This window comes from Argiope bruennichi, chromosome 4, assembly GCF_947563725.1.
Source record: "Argiope bruennichi chromosome 4, qqArgBrue1.1, whole genome shotgun sequence".
Classification (NCBI taxonomy): domain Eukaryota; kingdom Metazoa; phylum Arthropoda; class Arachnida; order Araneae; family Araneidae; genus Argiope; species Argiope bruennichi.
In genome coordinates this window covers 22,698,923-22,724,587 of record NC_079154.1, presented here as the reverse complement: position 1 = coordinate 22,724,587, position 25,665 = coordinate 22,698,923, and the positions used below count along the sequence as shown (strand labels likewise).

Sequence of the window (25,665 nt, the reverse complement as noted above, 5' to 3'; positions counted from 1 at the left end):
TAATCTGCATAGCGTTACCCCAACTGGCGTAGAAAAATTCACGCATTTGCGTTACCGGAGCTGGCGAAGAAAATTCACGCATGCGCATTCTGATTGTTGCCATGACAACCGTTATCAACGGATGATTTAAATTATTTTTAGGTTAGTTGCATGCTTTTGTAAGTAAATTGTATTTAGGTTAGTTATATATTTTTTGTATATGCTTATAGTTTTAAGTACATCGTTTTTTAAGTAGTTTTTTAAACCTGTTTTCAACCGATTATTTTAAACGATTCATTTTATTTTCTTAAAGTTTGATGCATTTAAAATTAAACATTGTTAATGAATCGATCTGTTCATGATGAATTTGAGAAAATTTTGTTGACAAATTCTTGAGATATTACATAATTTAAGAAGGATATTCTTTAGTGCCCATAAAGTTTAAACGCTCAGTGATTCTATTATCAGTAATCATATTATTAAAAAAAATGCTTTGTTTCAGTAAAAAATATTATTATATTAATTGCAGTTTAGTCATTTCCATCTTAATTTTAAGCATAAATTCTACCGGAACTAACAGAAAATTAGAGAGATACATATTATGTTATGGCTGAAGGACTTTATATTATTATGAGTGAATTACATGACTATCAAAATTTGAAGCTTTAAAATATTTGATGAAGAAGCTATTAAAGCAGGAATTACATAAAATATTTAATTATTAAAATTTTAACAAGCATTAAGATTGGCGAACCGGCTGGTCGCCAAAGGCGGCTAGGTAATGAATAAAGAAAATGAACTTCCGAATTTAAAGGTATCAAATGAAATGGCTTTGTTTGTAGATTTGTGCTATATTTTATTGAGCAATTATTAATACAATTTCTTCTTGAGTTTTAGGATTTGACAAAACATTTATTAAAACAAAACCAGGCTTTGGAATTTTGTACACAATTTACTGAAAGGAAGTGACTTTTTAATATTTTAGCAATGTGTAATATTATTATGTTGTTAAATATAGGAATGAAATGAATTGTTGTCTTTTTGTATTGATGTGGCCATCTCACTAAGTAATCTCAATGCCATGCTTATACTCCAATCACCTCTTTGTCCAGAGGTTAAGAATCTTGAGTTCAAGAACTCCATGACACACGATCGAAAATAGTTCTAATCTGTTAATTATTTTATTTCTAATAAATTCTTTAAGTTCCATTAATGGTTCATTTCAATAATTGAAAACAAATAGCTGCAACATACATGGTTGATTGCAAAAAAAAAGAAAAAAAAAGAAGAAAAAAAAAGAGAATATATCTAGATATATTTTCTGAAAAACAGATTTTTCAATCGCTTCAGAGCTTTTTCAATCGGAATCGTATTATGATTTTTTTCTATTAGTGTCTTACTAACTGTTTTCTATGCTTAAAAATCTATGCCTATACTCTGATCTGATGTTTTAATATATGTTTCTGATGGGAAAAGAGAAATATTTAAAAAGTATACGTGTTATTTCTATATAATTGAATTCAGTAATACATGAAATAATTTGTGATTCAGATATATAAAGTATCACTCTTTTTATTTAAGGAATTTTAAATATGCAGTTATCTAAGCTTCAAATATAAATTCAAAACATAAACGCATTATGCAATTTGTATTCAATTTTCTATTCTTATGAAATACATTTAATAAAAGTATTCATTATAAGACAGAAAAATAGAATTTATTTTGTAGAAATCATAAAAAGATATCAAAAGTAACTATTTAATCATTAAAAAATCAACTGCAAATTATTCTTTACAAGAAAATGATAACATTAAAAGGTTTATAAAAAGTTTAAATGGAATATAATAAATGCGGAACCAAAAAAAAAAAAAAAAAAAAACTACTAAGAAAAACTTGCAATTTTGAAAAGTTTCCAGTGGAACGATGTTCTTATGAAAATTCTTTCTAAATAAGAATACTTTTGAAAATATGGCAGACTCTCTCATAAATACTTTTTTCAAAAGAACCATTCTTAAAAATATAGGGGAAATGAAAATGAATAGACAGAAGTCAAACGATTTTTTTTTTAACAACACATTTCTTTCAACTAATTTTGAAAACTGGAATAGAAATCGAAATAAAAATTTCAGATAGAAGTCAAACGATTTTTCAACTTCACATTTCTTTCAACTAATTTTAAAAAATGAGAAAGATAGAGAAATAAAAATTTAAGCCTAGAAGTTTGCTGATAAATTGTTATTTCTAATTAAATACAAATAGAATTAGACAAATTGTGGTTTTGATGCAAATAAAATGTCTGACGAGTGAATATAGCAATAAAATGAATTATCTGACGATGAAACTTCAGATTGATGGATATTATCTGTAATGGTAATTCACCAGCTATATGAATCCCTTCACAAGTACCGGTTTTTGCTATTACTCTATGAAACGCATACTTCTCATGTATGAGATTCAAAATAAAAATCTGAGTAATTGCAACTTTCACGGCCTTGCCCAAAGTTCACAATTTTTTGTAGGCAAGGTCTAGATAATATCCTTACTAGAAACTATGCGAGAAAGCTTTGAGGACTTCTTATTGGTTAAAAAAAAACTAGCATCTTTCTCATAATATGAGTAGCTACAAATCAGTTTACATATTACTATATTAAGGTCCCGTTTTACAGCAATGCTAGGACTATTTTGGGACGTACCTCATAATTTTGAACCGCGGTCAGATGAGGAGGACGACACTTGAGCTAGTACTCCCTTTCCAAACTTCCACACCACACCAGTGGGTGGGCATTTGGCCCCGACGCATTTAAAGTGCACCAAATCCTCTTACACGACGGTTCTTCGGTGGAATCGGATCTCGAATCTGAGACCTTCCGGTTCCGTAGCAAGCTACAAATCAGAGAAATATTTGATCTTGCATAAATAGATCAATAATGCTGTTTCTTATTATATGCTTCGTTAATGAGATTTCATTAAATATTTTTAATTGTTTGAATTTTCAAGTAAGATATGTATGTAAACTTAGAAATGAGACAAATTTGAAATAATAACTTGAGAAAATGATAACATTTCAGATAAATTGTTCTAAACGAAGATAAAATTTTATTTCTGTTTTATGCTTTATATTGGAAATTAAATTCAAATGTATTTATTCAATATTTTTTTGTTTGCTTTCACCTATTTATACTTCTGTTACTATGGCTCAAAATATGATGAGATCTCTCCTAATATAAATGAAAGTAGTGTAGCTTCAAAACAGAATGGTAAGTCAACAAAACTAAATATGCACTTATCATCTTGCATCATTTTGTAACGAATAACTGATTGGATCATTCTATTAAATAATATTGCATTGATAACTGAATAGAACATTCTTTTGAATAATATTGTATTAGTAACTGATTAGAACACTCTTCTGAATAATATTGTATTGATAACTGATTAGAAGATTCTTATGAAAAATATTGTGTTGATAACTAGCTAGAACAGTCCTTTGAATAATATTGCTTTGATAACTGATTAGAACATTCTTTTCGATAATAGTGTATTAATAACTGATTAGAACATTCTTTTCGATAATAGTGTATTAATAACTGATTAGAACATTCTTTTCGATAATAGTGTATTAATAACTGATTAGAACATTCTTTTCGATAATAGTGTATTAATAACTGATTAGAACATTCTTTTCGATAATAGTGTATTAATAACTGATTAGAAAATTCTTTTTAATAAAATTGTATTAATAACTGATAATACAATTTTTATTTAAAAGAATTTTCTAAATAACTGATTTGAAAATTCTCTAGAATAATATTGTATTAATAACGGATTAGAGCATTCTTTTGAAAAATTGAATCGAATATTCTTTTGAATAATATCGCTTTGATAACTGATTAGAACATTCTTTTGAAAAATTGAATCGAATATTCTTTTGAATAATATCGCTTTGATAACTGATTAGAACATTCTTTTGAAAAATTGAATCGAATATTCTTTTGAATAATATCGCTTTGATAACTGATTAGAACATTCTTTTGAAAAATTGAATCGAATATTCTTTTGAATAATATCGCTTTGATAACTGATTAGAATATTATTTTGAATAATATTGTATTAATAAACTGATTAGAGTATTCTTTTGAAAAATTGAATGGAGCATTCTTTTGAATAATATTACATTAATAACTGGCTAGAACTTTCTTTTGAATAATATTGTATTGATAACTGAGTAGAACATTCTTATGAAAAATATTGCATTGATTCAGTTTTTAAGAAATATGTTAACTGATCTTTCTGACTAATCCTTTATTCTCAATTTTTATTTAATTCTTTTTTTTTAAATTTGTGCATGGATTTTCTGAATCAGAAAATGTTTTTCAAGAGCTTTTTATCGATACTATTTTTTGATTATTATGAAAATTAAATTCTTTTCATTTTTTACTATAATATTAGAAATATTTAGCTAAATTAAGTTGAACATAATTATCGAATCCTTATTTCTGGTGATATAATATGTAGTATGGGTAAAATTAGATGCCGAAGATAGATTCGAACCACGATTTTGCAGATACACAGTTGCAAATTATGCACCAATGCGTCGATTTCATTATTTAAAATTAAGCTAACACTAAGCCTTATAATAATTTATTGATTATGGTGAAAAAATAATGTTGGGAAAATGTAGTATTAGTATTTCCTCTCAATTTTGCAAAAACAGTTATATAATAAAATTTTAAACATTTTGAAGATGATTTTGAATTGCATAGTTTCCTCCGATGATTCAAACTTTATTTTCTAATCCAAAAGAAAAGTTTTTCTTACTATAAAAATAAAAAATTAGAATTTGAAGAATCCATTTTATATCTTTCATTATACAATTCTTTTATGTTCTCCGAAATACACAATGAAATATTGTTCTTGTTTCCTTTTTTTATCAACATGTTCTTATTTCTAATTTTTCAAAGCTGTGCAATTATTTTTTTCATCGCCATGGTTGATTTTATACAGTTTGGAAAAATTCAGGCAAAGTTCTTTTTAACGTGTATTTTATGCTCTTGCAGTTTAATTTTTATTTTGTGCCTGTAATTCTATTGTTTATATGACAATGATATTTGTGGCTATTATATCTATTTGTATGAAATTATATGCTTGATTCCCAGAAAGGTGTTCTTTAATTCAAAAAATCTCTTTTTATCCACTTTTAAAAGAATTCATGATAAATCGTCGCATTTATACAATCTAAAGAAATGGATTTAGTTCTTAGGAATATAATTATCTTAGTTGTTTAATTCTAAAATGGATTTAGTTGTTTAATTTCAAGATACTAATTGAATTAATTATTACCAATTAAATTACCAATTACCAATTGAATTTCAATTAATTATGATTGAACAAATACCATTAGAATGGTCTCTGTTTAATGTAAAGTAAAATAAATATAATTATTATATTTTAAGGTTAATGTTTTGAGCAAAAAGAGAATTATACTTTTTTTTCCTCATAAGGATTTAAATTCAAATTACATAAAAATACTCAATTTTTCTTGAATTAAAACAAAGTTTCGAATATAGTGTTTCTTATGTGTAAGAGTTGAGTCAAATTTACTTGCATCAAAACATTGTCAAAAGAAAAAATAATATGTGCTTTATAATATAATATATATATATATAAAAATAAATACAATATACAAAATAATACTGTGAAATAAGTGTTCGAAAAAAAATAATTATTATAACTTTTTTTTTGCGTAGAAAAATTCCAATGTAGGCATCCATAATTTAAAATGTGAAACTGTTATTTACCAGAGATATAAGCGGAAGTTTTAAATTTTAATGTAGATTTTTCATATTTTGACGAATAAATGCTAACCATTTAATTTGAAATAAAATATTTTTATAGGCTCACATTTTGAAATGGTATCATGACTGCATTTTATTGCTTTTGGAAAAATACAGGTTTCATATTACTGTAATACACAGGACCATAAAATAAGATAAAATGAATTATAGCAGATTTTTCAGACGACAATTACACAAGAGAGAGTTTATTTTCCCGAACCAGTAAATAACTATGCCCGAATTAGATACTTCTAACAGTTACGCAATGTTTTTCCGAGACTGATAAAGACCAGGTGCTGATTATGCATTTTGTACATTACTCCCATACCTCTCCATCAGCTCTCTGCGTCCCATTCTCTCGACCTTGGCGAGTAATTGGCGCGACCTGTGGCAACCCTGGCACACCTTTTCCCGCCATTCTCCCAACTCCATTCATTCCACGGAATTCTTCTCTGGGAAGATGTCCGGCCCTCAGTCGTCGCCCAGCAAACATCCGCAACATCTAGTGCTGGGCATCGACATCGGTACTACGACGGTCAAGGTATGTTTGGTGTCGGCCCACAATCGTCAGGTGGTCCAGTCCGGGTCTCGAGAGACCAAGTCTTCTTTGGCCAGCGAATTGGGTCCGCTGGGCAGCGAACAGGACGTCCACAAAATATGTACCGCTCTGCAGTTTTGTGTGTCCAGGCTGCCCAAGGAGATGTTGGTTAGGGTGACTCACGTGGCCGTGTCCGGCCAAATGCATGGATGTGTTCTATGGAAAACAGGGAATGGATGGAAGAGGAATAATTTTGGAAGGTGAGTACCTATCGACCATAGGAGTACTCCTGGAGCAAACGATTTTTTTAAAAAGAAAAATCACGTACAAAGTTTCAAACACTAAGCATAAGTTTTAATACATTTAATATTTAAATATGTTTGGCTTATAAAACGTTAAACAAACTTTATAATGTTTTGAAAATTTTGTAATGGTTAGAAGTATTCATATGTATTAAAGATCAAAATATTTTCGATTTTTTATAAAATATCTGTAATTTCGAAACGTATCCATTTTTGTTATAAATTTTTATTTGGGTTTCAACAAATTTTGACTTTATTAAATTTTGCGTAGTTTGTAAATAGAGTTAAAATTTTTTTCATTGTATCGAAATTCGAACATTCCAAATCTGGAGAAAGGGGGGAAAATGTGAATTTGAAATTATTTTACTATTAGGCAGAATGAGTTCTGCAAAAATGACTTAAATTATCATATTCTATCCAGCTTCTCTTGTATTTAAATAAAAGTTTTTTTAAAAATCGTATTGATTATAAATTTGTTTTGAAAGTAAGAACGGCGTATATTTTTTAAAAAATTCGTACGAAACATAATTTTAATTTACTTCTAGAATTTAATTTAAATTTTAATATCTTTTGGTTTTAAAACCATGTATAATCCTTACGTTATTACATTCGTATTTATTTTTTATGCTTTTATTTATTTTTTAAAGAACATTTTTCATTTCCTTTTGAGTGAATAGATTTATTTTTTTGGCATTCTGTCTATTGCTAAATAATAAATAAATCCATTAATCATCAAGAAAGTATTACAGCTTGAGAAATAATAAAACTTTATTAATTTCATTGATATTTTCAACTTTCGTGCGAATGTAGAATTTTTAAAATAGAAATTTTTTGATTTGGAGATTTTATCGTTCTTGTTAAAATCGATTCGAAAGTTTTCGAATATCTTTATTTGATAAATTCAGAACATTAAAAAGTTTTTCAACCTAAAGTTGTAAAGGAGCAAAAATTATCCTGGAAAAATTATTAAAAATCTATGTTTTGAAAGGGAATATTATAAAATTATTTTAAATTACAAAATATTTCGAAAAGGAATGCAAAGTCTTTTTTCAATTTATGAGCAAATAAAAATTGTTTTGGGACGAATAAACACATTTTCCAAAATTAAAAACAATAACAGAAACTTTAAAGGAAATTCGAACCTCTTGACCAAAACATTGTAACAATAGTGCTTTAACCTTGATTCGTGCTATATTTGATTGGTATATTTGAAGCTATATTTGATTTTGAAAATTTATTCTGATTTACATTGTAACGATGACAAGCACACACAAAATATATTTAACATCGTCACAAACCATGTAAATATAATCGAATAATTAAAATAATAATTATTGTTGTTGTAAAATAACCTAAATTATATTTAAAAATTTAAATTAAAGAAAAAAAAATTAGATATAAAATCGGCGTCAATGAAAAAATTTTTGAATTGCAAAGTGGTGATTAATGGATTTAATTGCAAATTAACTTCTCTTAATCAGCCCCCTACTCCAGAAGTAATTTTTGTTAAATTCGTCATTTCTAGATCTTAGGATTATCCCGATAGAAATTTTTTTTCAACGATTTGTACCTTCTCTTGTCTGAAATATACAAAAATTTGTAATCGTCTAAACATTCAAACCTCGAGCTTTTGATGTATCTTCTAGTTTCAGATCTCCGTAAGAACTGAAAACACATTTTTGGAATTATCTCTGTGAACACAATGTCTAAAAAAATTCTATTTCAGCTAGACAGATAAAAGTTGCTTGGTAACTTTTATATCAAATTTGTAAATTTTGTTTATCAAATTTTGAACGAAATCAATGCATAAGAAGTTAATTTGTCTGCATGAGAACAAATAAACACGGTAACTACAAAATGTAAAGAATTAGATGGATACAATTTAGAATGCAATTTATCGTTTAAATTTTAGAACTGTAACAGAGTTTGAGCTAAATCCGTCAACGGGGCGACTGTCTGTCATGAGTGCAATTGCGGTAACTGAAAAAGACAAAGTGATAAAGGAAATCTGCTACATGATCTTTTTGCAAAAACTGTATTTCTATATAAAATTTTGGTTTCAATTAGTATAAAAAAAAGGAGATCAAAATGCATATTTAATTTTTTTCTATTTTTACAATGAAGCATAAAACGTTCATGCGCAGGACTGAAAATAAAAATCTGCGCACACTTAGCGTTACAACCTCGTCAAAGTACCACAATATTATCTGGGGAGTGGTGGTGGTCGAAGAATTACATGTTTTGAAGGGGAACAGTGTGGATGTTTACAGGAAATCATTGTCTCTACTTTCATCATGAATGCCGTAATAAATGAGAAGCAAGGCAGTCTGTAAACATTGCCATTTTTAAACTCTCCGTTGATAATATGAGCTCTGAATTATACAAAATTATGATGTTTTCGAATCTGGAATTTGATTTTCTACATTTACTTATTGTCATCTTCCGAACATAAAAACGAATGTTACAACTAAAAATTGATTCAAGAAATATTTATTTCTCTTTAGATTGCTTTCCATAAAAAAAGTAATGTTCTTTACTCCAAAATCCTCAAAAGGATGATAAATTATTTGCCCGCCTAAAAATCGATATAAAAAAGATAAATGAAAATTCTTTTTTTTTTATCGAAAGAAAGATAAATCAAACGCAAAATGCACTTGAAAAAAGAATAATAAATCTTTTATATCGTTTGGAAATTATTTCAATACGAATAATATTAATAATAAAAGATTCTCGTTTCTTTTTTCTTTTTTCAAGGCTAGGACTTGTAAAATATCTTTCAAAGTTTATTTTCTAAATATTAAGTAAAAAAATGGCAAAAAACCCCTAGAAAAAATCGTTTGTTTTAAATTAGTAATACTTAATAAAAAAGTTACAAGGAAATTATAATTATTTCAAATTAAAAAAATTCAGACGATTTATTTAACATTAACACATTAATATTAACATGAATTAATAAATCATATTCTTTTTATGAAAAACAAAGCGATATTTTTTCATATTTTCGTAAAATAGTAAAATTGAAATTCTTTGACATACTTTGTCATTAAACATTTGCCAACTTTTTTTCTGCTTTCTAAAAATTCAGATTTGATTTAAAAGAATTTCAATAAAAGATTAAGAATTATTTATTGAAAAAAACCCCTAGAACTATGATCCCAAATTATTCTATAACTTAAATGGTTAAAGAAAAATAAAAAATAGTTAAAGAAAGATGTGTGCGTAACTCTTCATTTTTAAGACAAAGGATTACGTAAACCAATCATTCACAAAAGAACTAGCAAAAAGTTTAAAAAAATAAACGAAAAGTTCTCCATAAATGTCGTTGTTACATAAACATTGCGTGATTAGTGACTGGCACTTCTCAGTCACGTGATACTCAATGTGAATTAATTTTAAAAATAAATAAGACTTCCTCAACATTTGCTTCAGTACGGGAAATTAAACGATTTTTTTTTTTTACAGTTTATTAATGGATAATATTCTTCTTTTTATAATTATGAAGATATATTTTGATATTGTATAGTTATTATGACTGCAATATTTATTTAAAGGAAAAACAATTTTTTTTTCAAAAAATGTCTGTTATATGTATATATTTTTATAAATTCCATTTTTTTCTTTGTATAAATTTTTTTTATCTAAATATATGAGAAAATACTTTATTGTTTTAATTTATTGAGCTAACATTTTTGTCTTTAACATAACAGCTCTTCATATATTATTTACTTTAAAAATGATAATAATTGTCTTTACCAAAATAAACAATATATTAAGTAAGAATATTAACTATGCAAATATAATAATATAGAATATACGATGAATATATCAAGTAATTAGCCGTTTGTGACATCTTTTTTCTAGTTTTGAGCGGAAAAAAATAAAAATAAAATTTTCGAAAATGTGGGAATTCGATTGATCAGCAGAAAGTGCAGGTATTAAATATTTTTCTCTAATTTTAAAACTTAAGCAACTTTCATGTTGAAATATCCACAGAATTAAATTCAAAATATTCCATTTTATGATAAATAAATAGTTTTTTTTCAAAGAAAACAATATTTTTTTTTGTAAAATTCAGCGACAATGCAATCTTTGTCTACTTTATAAAGAAACTTTTTACATCAAGCAATTTGCTTTCTTTTTATTTATAACTTTTGCTAATACAAGAAATTGCAACCTTAAAAATGTCGATGCTTTCCCCCCCCCCTCAAAAAAAGCTATTATTTTATAAATAATAATAATTGAAAACAGAATTTACTCTGGAAATAACTGAATCCTCGTAATAAAGTTTTCATTACTTTCCAGTGTATTTTTGCTTGAATTGAATGCATATCTTACGCTCTTTTTTAAGTTCTTTTTTTCTCTCCCTGAGAAATTTCTGAATTTTTTTTTTATTTTGTACACAGCATCTAATTTTCATGGAAACTATGAAAAGTGAATTGCTGCAATAAAAATGAAGATTGTTATAAAAAGGAAAAATCTCATTTAACTACGTGTAATTGATAATTTTGAAAAAATCACAATTGTGAGAAAATGAAAGAAAGAAAAAAAGATGCACCGTATTATCAAATAAGTCAACATCATTCGTTCAGAATTTAACGATAAAAGGAAAACAAAATGTTGTTTATTTTTGTTCGTAATTCTTTCATAGAAGAAAATTAATTATCATCAGTCGTTTTTTTAATCTTGCATAATAAAACTTTTTTGTTATATTTTTTCGATAAACACTAACATTACATAAACATGCATTTTCCCCTTTCTGTTTGGCAAACGATATTCATATTTTCTTTCTTACTATAAAAATATTTATTTCTCCGAATGAAAATGTTTTTCGTCTCTGACTTTTATGTAAGACTGTAAACAAAACTGTTTTTTTATCTTCGAACATGTAACTTTGTATAAATATTTATTTCGTTAAAAATAAAATCCTTTCACTAAATGTAAAAAAAAGCTTTATTTACAGAATAAATGTACTATTTTGCATATTTGATTTTGCATCAAAACGATAAAATTAAATGTATATTTTAAAGTACTTCTGAGCATGTTGATAAATTTACGCAGATCTGTCTTCATAAAAACTTGAATTTTTCATTGCTTTGGCTCTTTTTTTTTAATGGAAAATCGGATATTGAAACTTTACTTTTAACCCTTTACATTCGGAAAAGTAATCCGATGCATGATTATTCACCTAATACAAGGGTCTTTATTGTTCTAAAAAATAAATATACATAATTGTTCCAAATCGAATTTCTTTGAAAAATTAATCTATATCTTTTTACCATTCTGTAGGCATTTTTTAACAATCAAAATTAAAAAGATAAATAAATAAAACGCGAAAATGACATTATCTTGAATGGTGAGTGAGAGGCACCATTCGAGTGCAAAAGGCTAAACATAGAGCTTAACTTTAGAAAATATAAGTTGAGAATAAAAATTTGCATTTTTTTAAACAATTGCCACTCTTTAATTAAAACTAACTTGTATTTATTTTCGAGCAAAATTTCTAATATACGCTAATATTGTTTGTTTTTTTAAAAATATGCCCTTAAAAATTTTCTTTTAATCTTGTTTTTCATCCTTACAAATCAGTCGAAATCAGTTTCTTTTCTGTTACGAAATCTGTAACCTATTTCGTGCTTTGTCTGAATACCGAGTAACCTTCAACTTCATCAACTTCCGTAAGAAAGATAACAAACTTCCTTGATTTGGAACAATGCATGAATAGCTACGTCATGCGGTTGCGTAAGGGCGTTTTCATTGTAGCGAAAAGATTAAATAAATATATATTAAATATTTAATTACAGTATTTTAAAAATATGGCATATATTTATGTCAACTTATCTATCAGTCATTTTGCATTGTCAGTCGAAAGTAATGATTATTTATATTATTTAGTGTATGATGTTCTACAGAAGAAAAATTAATCAATCTTATTAGAATTTGATCTATTATACAAACTAGTTAAGTTATAACTTATGTTAGTTAAGTTATAACTCATGTGATACATCCTAAATACACTACATCCATTTAATTCTGGATTATTTTACTCATTTTAAAGTAAAAAATAGATTTCATACTTGTTTTAGATACTCGTGTCCGAAGTATATAAACGTATCGTAATCGTCGAAAAATTTGCTCACGAAGTTTTAACATTTCCACTTTTAAGATCTATCCATTCATGAAAAAACACATTTTTCTAATAACGTCTTCTGTTATGGTATGTGACTACATTTGGGTTAAATATTTTGAAAAACTCTCTAACTCTCTAATATTTTTGTATTTTTGCATAAAAAAGGATTGAAAAAAATTTATGAAATCAAAATATACTAATTAAATAACAAATTAAAAAAATTGGAAAAAAGTACTTTTTTGCTGAAAAGAGTGCAAAAAGTAAAAAATTTTTTAGTTTAGAGATTTGTCAAATGATTTGCTTAAAATTTTGGTTTACAAATAGTTTAAGAAATATATTATCTAGAACGTGAACTAAAAAATAAATTGTATTTAGATCGATTCTTTAAATAATAATTAATCCGACTGAAAAATAATATGTTATTTCCAATTTTTTTGAAGTTTTAACAACTATAAAATATATCTAAATGAATATATTACTTATTTTACTTAGTTTAGGAACTTCAGAACATTTTGTGCAATTATTACACCGCATTAAAACAAAAAAATATATATGCAGTAGATTTTAATTTATGATGTTCTTCCTAAGAAAATTCTTTTAAAGATAAGAGCTAAAGAATTTAAAGATTATTTTAAACATTAAGAAAATAGCATTTGAAGATGTGAAATAGCAGTAAAGCTTATATAAATGCAAAGATAAAAATTAGTGGAACTTTCCAAAGATGGACTTGGAAACAAAATCAAACGATTTTATAAAAAAATTGTTTAAATACTAAGAATATTAAGTTAAAAAAATCATATGAGTTATCGTTTGCCTTCATACCAAATTTATTGATTTCTATAAAATTTTGAATGAAATCCACTTAGGAAATTTGTCTTCTGTGGAATCGCATATGAACACGCTTGCTATAAAACGCAATACAGAATTTAATTTATGTAATATTCTTTTTACACAAACAAATTTACTAAACAAACTTAGCATCTAAATTGTAGATCCGGTTCTAATTTTGAACTAAATCTGCCATCGGATTAACCGTCTATAGGTCTGTAGATTCATATGTATATAAATGGGGTAACCCAAAAACTTCAGCGATTTAGAAATGAAATTTAGTATGTGAGCTTCTTACTAAAATTGTAGGGCTCTGAAAAATTCTGGGAATCTGTTTAATCTGTCGGAAAAAAAAGTTTTAAAATGTATTCTCGGTTTCTTTTTCTACATTATGAAGTACATGCGCGGGACTTTTATTTAGAGAGGGGGGGGGGGGTATCATCTTTATTATAGAGCATGTGATGATGTTTCTGTCAGTCTTCTTTAGGTTTCTTTTAAATTTGGCTCTTGTGCCATTAAATTCCAATCCAATACTAGGTTGTTGTTTTTTTCAAACCAAGGCCAACTTGTAATTGAATTTTAAGATAGCATATGCAGTTACTTTTGTCATGTGATTATAATGCCACAAATGTAATTAAATTTATTCAGTTATATTTTTTTCTTCAAAACACTTTTTTTTAATTTAGGAATAATTTTTAAATTTAGAGATTGCAGATTTTGAACATTTAGACGATTTTTTTTTGAAATGTCTGAATAAATTAAATTTATTAATAATAAATTAGATGAATTTTTTTAAATAATAATTAAATAAAAGTTAATAAATTTTTTAAATGACTTAATTCTTTAAATTGACATTAAGCTAAATCAAATTAATTTCGGAATTTATTTCATTCATAAATTCATTTTCTATTTCTACCATAATAAAACTCTTTACTTATCCATTGTCTCTTCTAAAATGAAGTTATAAACTCGTATTTCGCTAAATAGAAAAAAAAAGCATTGCAATAAGTGCAGTTGCATTATTTACACGATGCTTTTTAAATTGTGTATGCAAAGCGGCCCCGCTAAACGGCTTCCCGTTGACTTCGTACATGTTCGCACTTCCTCGTTTTATGTCAGCTCGTAACTTTCCATCTGTCATCTTTGTGACGCTGTCATAAACCGCCGCTCGAATACCAGAACAAAACACGGGCTTGCTTTGAACCCTAAACTATTACACCGATGAATTTTAGCACCGAATCTGAGATAAATCTAACCAAAAAATGGCGAAAAAAAAATTAGTGACGATTCTAGAATTCTGTGATATTGGATATTTTTGTCTTGCCAGAAGTTAGTATATAAATGCGACACATAATTTTGATTAATTACAATGATGCCGCTCGTTTTTTTAAAAAAAGAATTTAATTCGTCTTGTCATCGTGATAAATTTGTGTTTTATCTCCTATTATTTAGTATTTTATAAACAGATTGTGTAAGTGGATATAAAACGGTCGGAATGTGTTGTCATCACCATGGCGATAAGGAATGGTGGTAAATTTGATGCATCGTCGACTTTTGATTCAATTTTATTCCCCTGTTTCCTCCGGACATAAATGAAACGGATTTTTCTTTTCATCTTAAAATATAAAGGAATTCCGCACAATAAAATTGCAATTTCGGTGTAGTCTCCCCCCCCCCTTCCCCCGCCAACTGCAATCAACTAGTTGTTAAGTTCTGGTTTCGAAGAATTTCTGATTTGAAATTAGTATGCGGTATACTTATACATATTCTATTTAATGAATCACTCTTTAATTTAAATAGATTTAAATATCAAAAATTCAGTAATTGGATATGTGAGTCTGGTTCGACATTTCAATACAAGAGGCTAATTTAGAATCATCTACGTCATCTGATCAATCCCTCGTCAAATATCCTCCGAGATTTTTGCATCATTTAAATTAAACGATTGTTTTTAATGGGAAGATTCATTTTTAATTTAATTAATAATGAATATTTTTCTATAAAATCTAAAAACTGAATATGCTTCAGGCATGTAATATAAATAACTGAAAAAAAGTAGCTATTTGCTTCTATGTAATAATTACAATCAAACAGTTAAAAAAATCTTCTTAGTATAAGCAAAATAAATTAAATAAACAAAACGAATCAAACATTTTTTAACGCTACAACCAGAATAATCGAAAATAACTTGGAACAGAAACATTAAAACGACTGAATTAAATAAAAGGTTTGCATTAAATAAAATGCGCTTTCAAACATGAGCACATTTTCAGCGCACGCTTTCAAATAATAATACGGCACAGGAAAGAGGTAGATGCTAAAAGCACTAACCATCAAGGAAAAAAAAAAATAAGCATTCCAGAAAAGAATACGAATTGTTCTTTCTCATGGAGATAAACGGCAGGACAACCAGATCAACACTTGTTCGTATGAAGAACATTGTTTTTCTAAAAAAGAATCGTTTGCTAGAAAACATTGTTTTCCTTTTCTCTTTTTTTAAATAATTGTTCTTTCTCATTTCTGAAATGAAATGAATCAACGGAACTGTTCTTTGTTTTCAAAATGGCTATAGACTAAAGAAATGGACTCTACCATTGTTTCTTTTTCAATTTTATGATAGGAGAAAGACTCTTCGTTCTATTCAGCCAATTCAGTTACTAAGTGATCGAGATATTCTTCCCTACATTTCTAGTATACGTTAATTGTATTCGTAAAATGTCACCAAAAATTAGTTTGTGTATCCGTCTGCAAAGAAATGTTTTCTTCTGCGTCACTGACATTTCGGTTGCGGTTTTTGATTTAATTATTATGTTGATTTTCGACCATAGTTTCGGAAATACAGTGGCTCCCAAAAGTGTTCGTACACCAACAAGAATCAATTAAAAACCTCATTATTTACCATGATATATTCTTATTTTTACATGAAAATTTTTTCATAGCATATTTTTACAGTTCTTAATAAAGCAGTGAAGAATAAATTTTAATTACGATGCAAATTATTTTTTAAAAAATGACAATAAATAAAAATGCACAAAAATAGGACACAAAAGAGATCATACACTTTAAAAAAACATCACTAAATATGAAATTTTCTAAATTTTTATAAATGTTTAGTATTTAGTAGGATATCCTTTATTCTTTATAACAGCTTTTAAACGTTTGGGCATAGATTTAACTAAACGGTCGGTTACTTCTGCATCGATCTTGTTCCATTCTTCGATCATTACTGCTTTCAGTTGAATTTTCGATTTAATGTCGTGACTTCTTATTCGCACCTCTAATTCTTTCCAAATATGTTCTATAGGGTTTAAATCCGGTGATTGAGCTGGTGTTTTAAGGGTTTGAGGGCAATGATAGAGGCAATAAAGACGAACATTCATGGCCGTGTGCTTAGGATCGTTGTCTTGGTAATACACAAAGTTGTTTAAAATGCCCAATTTTTGTGCTGACACTTTTAAATTATTATTGAGAATATTTATATAAACTCTATGATCCATTATACCATCAATGAATACTAAATTGCCTACTCCAGCCGCTGACATACACCCCCAAACCATGACACCTCCACCACCATGTTTTACTGTTCCAACTAAATTCTTGGGATTAAGTTCTTCGGTTTTTTTCCCTCCATACAATGATTCTCCCATCCGACCCAAAGAAGTTAAATTTACTTTCATCTGCAAATAAGACACGATTCCAATAGCTCTCTGGCTGGTTTATCATAGATTTGGTAAATTTAAGCCTAGTAGTTCTGTTCTTCTGACTTACAAAGAATTTTCTTCGTGCAGAGCTGCCATGTATACCAGCATTCCGAAGAATTCTACGAATAGTTTCACAGGAAATAGAAATTCCATTTGATTCATTATATTGTGAAGTCAACTTTATTGCACTCAGACGTGGATTTTTTAGAAATTTACTCACAATATTTCTTTGACTTCTAGCTGACAGAATTTGAGGGCGACCATTACGAGGCTTGTTTGCAATCCTTTTTCCCTCTCTGTAACGTTTTATTATGCTTTGCACCGTTGAATGAGGTAGATTAGTTATAGTTGCAATGCTTCTAATTGATTTTCCAGCTTTAAAATGAAATATAATTAATTTTCGTACGTCTAAACTCGTTTCTTTACGAATGCGCGTCATATCTAAGAATAAAGTAAATAGAATAAATAATTGTGATATTAAATACTGAAATCAAACGATTTTAGTGTATTTTTCAATTAGAAGAAAAATAAGCCGCAAAAGATATTTTTATGATGAATTTAAATAAATAATGTTTGGATGTACGAAGACTTTTGTGTTCTAATTTTGTGACATTTTTTATTTATTTATTTTTTAGAACAATACTACTTGATTTTTTATAAAAAATATTTGTTCAGTTTTATTAAGAATTATTTAAAGATGCTAATTAAAAAAACCCAACTAACAAAATGCTTTATTAAGAAGTATAGAACACAATTTCTGCAAATTTCTTAAGTGTACGAACACTGTTGGGAGCCACTGTAGATGTTGAAAAACATTGCCATTTTCAAATATATAAAAAAATTTATATAATCAGTTTGTTGCGGTCTTTTTTATTTTCTCGTATACGTAGTATAGAGAATATAGTAATTATCAAAAAAAATTCGAACTCGAAATTTTGATGAATCTCCACATTTTTGATCACCCTAAGTTCGAAAAACACATTTTTGGAAAATATCCATCTGTCTGTTTGTGACAAAGATAACTCAAAACTCTTTGAGCTAAACGATTGAAATTTGGTATATGGACTTTGCACCAAATTTGCATGTTTCTATCAAATTATGAGTAAAATCTGTTCAAAGGAAATTTGTCCGACTTTTCGAATATAAATTAGCACAATAACGATATACGGAAAGAGCTAGCCAGATAAGATTTAGTATACAGATTTAACATCTATAGTGTAGATACCTCTCTATTTTTGTGCCACATCCAAGAAAGGGTTGATCGTCTGTCGGTCTGTACTTTCAGAAACATGTAAATGCGATAAGTCAGAGATGCAATGACTTAAATATATCAAATTTGGTTTGGAATTTTGTGACTACAAGTGCAGTTTTGTGTCACATATTTCCAATCGGTTGAGAAAAAAAATGTGTCTAAAGCACAAATTCGATCTTCGGATACTATTAACCGCATGCCAGGGATTAATCGCCAAAATACTCGCCAAGGATGACACGATACATTCAGCAAAACTGCTATATTTATACCAAAAATAATATTTTGTAACTATTTTATTCTAATACCATGCAAAGCATTCTCTGGCATGGCAAGTTTATAAGAGTATGCGAGAAAGGTTTTTGAAGACCACTCTAGCTGGTCTGTTTGATTTTCATTAATTTTAGTTTCTCGCATATAAAGTATACAAAGAGGAAATATTATAATATATAAAAGAATATTGAAATAATATTATATAATATATTATATTATTTATATTATATAATATAATATATTATGCAAATGAATTTGAGATTTCTCGAATCTCCGTTTTGTCAGATCTCCCTGAGCCTGTAAAGCATATTTTTGAATTGTGAGCGCATTCACTCAAAAACGCTTTGAGCTAGGAGAATGAAATTTAGTAAGGGGTCTTTACATTAAAGTTGTGAATTTGATTTGAATTTTGGAAGAACTCCGCTGAAACGTGAAGTCTGTCTCTCTGTCCTTAAGTATGTGAACATAACTCCAAACGCTTAGAAGAAACTTAATATGTAATTTGAGCATCGGAATCATAGACCTATATCAACCAAATCTGCCAAGGAGTTAACCATCTGCGGTTCTGTACATTTGCATCCATTTGAATGCGATGGCTTAAAAATGCTGAGAAAAATCGATTTAATCTCCATTTACGTAAAATATTTTGATAAATGAAATTCGGAATGTGATTTTGTTACTAAAATTGTGGTTGTTTATAACAGTTTGGTTTCAAAAGATTGACAAATTAACTTTCAAAATGTATACTCGTTTATTACGTCTATGCTACGAAGCTCAAAAATTTAGGAGCGGTACTTTGAAAATAAAAATCTGAGCACTCGCGGAGTGCTCAGATTATGAATTTATTATGAATTGTGCGAGGAAGTTTTGATGAGACCACTGCCACGGCTTTAAAAAATAATTCTTAGTTTGCATTAGACCAACGAGCAACAGAGAAACCTAATACCTACGAAATATATAACACCAAAATGAATGTGTTATATAATTTTTTGGAATGAATTGCCAACGCGCATATAAGACAATGCAATAACTAAATCAAGGAAACAAGCTGATATTATAAATCGTTGAAAATAATAAATCGTCAAAGATACAGCACTTTTTGATTAGTTTCAGAATGCAAAAAAGCAAAAACAAACAAAAAAAAACACTATTAAGTGTTTAATAAAAAAAATCAAAGAGACCGAGCTTAGTTCGACTGTTTTTTGTAAAAACGTGTTTTTTTGGAGAAAATATTTAGGTACGAATCACATACTGATTGCATATAAATATTTTTCAATCTCACCTACTCATGAACTGGTCATTAAAAAAATCCTGAATTCTCTTTGTTTAACATGTTATTTGAAACAGTACAGTATTCATTTTACAATTTATCTATCATTCCTAATATTTTTGAATTTACATTCAGTACTACCATAGTGAAATCGGGTCCAAGATGGCGCTGTATGAAATTTTCTATGATAGAAAAAGGCTCTAATGGTTATAAATTTTTTGTATGTAAAATCACATTTTTTCGGGAAAGACACCTACATATAAAAACTTAAAAACCGAAATCTTATCTAAATATAAATTTTGATCCTCATCGTTAGAGCGTTTCCGATATACACGAAATATATATACTCTTTAAAGATATAAGATGTCTTTTCTTTTCTATGAATTTGACCCAAGAGTTCATTAAAGTTTCGTTTTAATATAAAGATCAAGATGAAGGCAATTTTGTTTCTTCATTAAGAAAATATTTTATTTTAATTTGTTTCTTCAAATATATAGCTTAAGATATTGGTTTATCCTGCTATCCAATTTAACTATTGGATTTGGATATAATTTAAGTATTTTACAAAAACTCTACTTTTGTCGGCAAGTAGCATCACCACATATGATAATTATTAGTAGATGATTAAGTTTAAAAACTAAAAAAAAAGATACGAATAAATATGAAAAATCTGAAAAAAAAAATGCTTCTGTCAGTATTTAAAAAAAGATTTAGAAAAAATAATCAGAAATCTGGTTGTTAAAAAAAATCGTAAAAATGTGTGGCACAGAAACAATAGAAGTATGTAAAGCCACAATGAATGAAGAAACAAATATACAAAAAATGTCTACACATTTATAATAGAAAAATTAAAATTCATTATTAATGTCATAAGATTTCTTATTTACCGCGATCAGTTCTATTTCTTCCCATGTTGTTACGATATTTATATCGGTTTCATGATTTTTGATATTTTTTTCTTCTAATGCATTAAGAAAAGTGTTTTTTAAAAATATATATTACTTTCTGTTTCATTCATAAATTTGTTTTTATTTTTTCACTCTGTGTACTAAATTTTATTTTTGATTATTTCGTATACTTGTGTTCTTTACTTTTAGATATGAATGTAAAAATTTGCTCAGAAAATTTACTTTATATAATTAGATGATATTATAATAATAAGAATAGTTGTTAAGTTCTATTTTCAGATAGGAAACATCAAAAACTTTTAAGAATGAATTGAAATTAAAATAGAATACAAGGTTACAATTCAGCTAAAATTAATTAAAAATAAAATAAACATTTTTTTTTTTCGTTGTTTAAAAACTATTCAAGACAAATCTTTTAAGGATTCTGAATACTATGACAAGCGACCCGCGCAGAAGATACACTTTTGAAAAGTTTTATAAAAAATGATAAATATCTGACTATTTTATATTAATATTTTGTCAATCGTCAGTTCACTTATATTCTGTTTAGTATATATTGTAAGAGTTTTGGTTCTTATTTTCTGAACATTTTTTTCTTATTTATGAAAATGGTTGCGAAAACGTAAGCTCAAAAGCATACCTCTATGTATCGACTTTTGGCTGAACTAATGCCAGGTCATATGATGTTTGGCAAAGAGAAACATTTTTGAAAATGTCTGAGAACATTTTACTAGGCAGGTTGAATTAAATTTAGAATAAAGTAAGGGTAGAATACCTAAAATAGATTGAACCTTATTGATTTTTTTCCCTGAGGAGGATACCAGTCCATTAAAAAAAGGAAGAAAAATACTTTTCTGATATTCTTAGTTTATTACTTTCGTGTTTCTAAAAATACAGTTAAGGTTTGAAATAAAAAAAAGTAACATTAGTTTACTGCACATAACTTATATATACTGCAAATAACGAGAAAAAAAATCAGAATGATATCTTAACTATTTTTGTCTTTAGAATTACTATGGATTTTTTCTGTGCGATAGAAATCGCCTGCCAAAATTACACCTTACGAAACTGAAGTCACTATTGATTTTTGTATTAGAAATATCCCCTACAATTTCTGCGAAGTTATAAATCTTTTCTGTTTCTTTCGAGTATTGAATTGCCATTGCCGTCGATTCTGACAGACAAAAGAAGGAATTTGAATGCCGCGAAGTTTATGAAATTGAAGTAACTGAATTATTAATTTTTTGTTAATTATCTGAGTCAAAGATATCCCGTGCAATTTGATAACTATTTATCCCGATTATAGAAAAGTATTCATTTTGTGTTCCATATTTGAATCAGAATTCTGCTGTAACCTGATTATAAGTCATAATTAATTTGACTTTAAATTTATTCGAGTTGCTGTGTTTCCTATCACGATTGAATCCATTGCTGCATTTGATTACTATTTTATGATTTTCGTGTTGATTATTTCTTATTGTACCGCAGTGTTTGTATTTGCCAAGCAGGTGATAAAATTGTGCAGACGATAAATTTAATCCTTTGCTCAGTTAATTTTATAATAATGTTGTTTAGTGTTTTTGTTTCTGATGCTTGCAAAAACAAAAAAATATTCAAATGTACATTTTACTGTTATTATGATTATATTATTGTTGTTTGATTTTTTTGTCATACAGGTATATGTTGTTCCTGATTATATTATTGTCTCCAATTTTTTTTAATCAGAAAGAGAAAAATATAGGTTTTCTTTTATTCCATGCCGCATTTCATCGCGATTATTGTAAATTAAATGATATTGAGATGAAATTATTCTGTGAAAAGTGCGCCCGCCAGAAACTATAGGCGTATATAGAAAATGTATTAAAAATCGCACTTGTTTATAAAATTTGTTCCTCAACAAATAATGGGTAATATCTTGTGTTAGTTGAGTATCGATAATTTGCGTATATTTCTAATTTTTTTCACGTAAAAAGGCAAAAGAGATTCCAATTTTTAATCCGAAATATTGTGGTTTGCTAAAGTTTTAGTTTGATATGTCTTTCTCTTTTTTAACTATTAAAAACTGAAATAAATCATAGCAATGATAAAAGGCACACATGAAAAAAATATTTAATATTGTAATGCACGTGCTTATATAAATGCCGTACATAAATGAAGAATATTAAGTAAAATATATTTATAAAGTTATTAAAATTAAATCAAAACTGAATTATCCCACTTTGTTTTAAAAGTGGGATATTAGGTATTGTTCATTATAATACCTCAAAGTTATTGAAGAAACGCGTTTACATTTCGATTAATTCAGAAAGCCCTTTTTAAATCATCGCCTACTACCCAAGAAATAACTACATGCAAATTTTGATAGCTAGATTCAATGATTATCGAATGTTTTAAAAGGTTTTTAGCATCACGATTGTCTCATCGCGCATTAAAAAATTTAGAGATTTTATTAACGATTCATAAAGAAGAATTTTTACATTTTTCAAAGCATGCAATTCTTTTATAAACTAGTGGGTGTAATTTTCCAAAGGGTTCTCACATACCTCCCTCTCTAACAAAGATGTTATGCTCCCTCCTTCTCACATAAAAGTTGGGACCTTAAGTAAAGTCATGAACGCCAGGAGTGCTCAGATTTTTATTTTTAGAGTCTCACTTATTAGCGTTTATGCTTTGTAGTTATAGTGAAGAAAATTGAGTATGTATTTTGGACGCTTTCTTATCAACCGATCAAATTAAAATCTAACACAGTATTATAAATTTGATTACAAGATCACATTATTAATTTTATTTATAAATTACCGACCGACAGTCAACCGTTTGATGGACTAAGTACACAATTTACTATATATCTATATTTTTGACGCAAAACTTTTAATTAATTTCATCCATCTAGCTCTTATCATAATTATTGTGTCCACTTTTACAACTAGCCTGACTTCCGGTGAATATATTTCATTCAAAATTTGAAAGAAATGTATTAATTTGTTGCAAAGATTTGTGACATACCTCATTTCATCCGTCTAACTTGAAGTGTTTTTGAGTTTTCACAAAAAAACAAGATTCCAAATGTCTAATTTTCGAACTTAGAGATCTGAAACGTGTCGATTCATTATAAGAACAAATTCTGATTATTTGAACGGTTCAGTACTTTTTCCATGCATACTTTGTTTACGTGGAAGTCATATACAATACACATTCATTGTAAAAAATGTGATAAACCAATTTATTTTTTGAGCTTATTTTTCATCTTTCAGGAGAAAAGGAATTGATTTGTCTTTGTTTAATTTAAGAGGTGTTCATCATAAAGTTAAAGAGTCGTATGGTAAACGTAAAGCGCAGATACGTTTATCATATGACTGCAACAAAAAGTCTCTATTAATTTACAATATCTACTACGCACGAAAAAAATATCTCAACACAATATTATATAAAAAATGTCTAGTCCTCCTATAAGAATCAACCTAAAATTTTATGTAAACACTGCGATTGATTCGCTTTGTGATTGGTAGATAGCTAGTAGATTGCTAATAGCTGATGCTTGAGGTTCGTTTTGCTGGTATTTTTTGAAATATTTAATGAAAATTATTATTGCGGTGTAGTAAGTATTTATACTGCACTTGATGGTGAAATGGTGACAAAAAAGGAAAAGTAAAGCTTTAATTAACACCAAATTAACAGCAAAGAGTTTGAAACAATATTATTTGTTCATACTACTTTTATTATTATCAATATAAATGAATAGCCTTCCGAGTTTACCTTTTCTGAGAAATGGAAATTTTCTTCTCTCCGTTAGCAGTCGTCTGAATACCTAAATAATACACGTGTTAATGCTGAATTATATTTTTTAAACAGTAATTCTGAGTCTAGAGATATCAGATGAAGAAAAATGCTAAAAAATACCGATCCTACATCTGCCTATTGGAAAAAAAAGCTGTTAATGAAGCTGCTACGTTGACATGAAACGTGAAAAATTGAATCTATATTTAGATATTGGAGATAAATACGAAGAAACTTTGAAACTTAAGAAAGAGCAAAGAAATGAAAAATTTAAAATTATTATGAGATTTCTTGAAAAATTTTAATTGGTTTAATTCCTTGGAAGAATTTAAAATTATTATGAGAATTTTCACTAATGTTAAAATATTTCTTCTTTTATTTTGAATTTTATTTTGCAGTTTTTTTAGTTAGACATTTTAAAAATAGTTCGTTTCTAATTATTTTTGTTGTCTGGATTGAGAGAATTAATCCCTCAGGAAACTTCACTAATTTAAGGACATATATTCAAGGTTTCAAGGACAACATCGGGGTTAGCGAGCGAAAGCTAACCTAGTTTACATAAAAAGGAAATGCTCAAGAATTTCTACAAATATGTTTTTTATTATTGACTTTTTTAAACACTTTTGCTTAACTTGATTTGTTTCATATTTGCAATAACAGAATTTTGTAATATATTTTTCATTTATTTTCTGATATATTATATGCTTTAAATTTTAATCGCTTATACGTTTTGATGACAATAACTATTTTTATATATTCAGAACTAAATCTATACTTATAATAAAGCTCGATGTGTGTGTGTGTGTGTGTGTTGGCGCTCTACAGGCCAGGTCATTTGACATACAGCTATCAAATTTGGTACATGTATACCTTAGAGGT

General features: G+C 27.6%; 1 protein-coding gene across 1 annotated transcript in view; it reads left to right on the top strand.

The window, feature by feature from the left end:
- The first annotated feature begins 6,237 nt into the window (after nt 1-6,237).
- Nucleotides 6,238-25,665, top strand: part of LOC129966000 (sedoheptulokinase-like) — a 157,746-nt gene continuing 138,318 nt past the window's right edge. Inside the window, exon 1 of the mRNA XM_056080329.1 lies at nt 6,238-6,611. Within this exon, the coding sequence (XP_055936304.1) occupies nt 6,274-6,611 (338 nt within the window). The 5' untranslated portion in view covers nt 6,238-6,273. The remainder of the gene's footprint in view (nt 6,612-25,665) is intronic.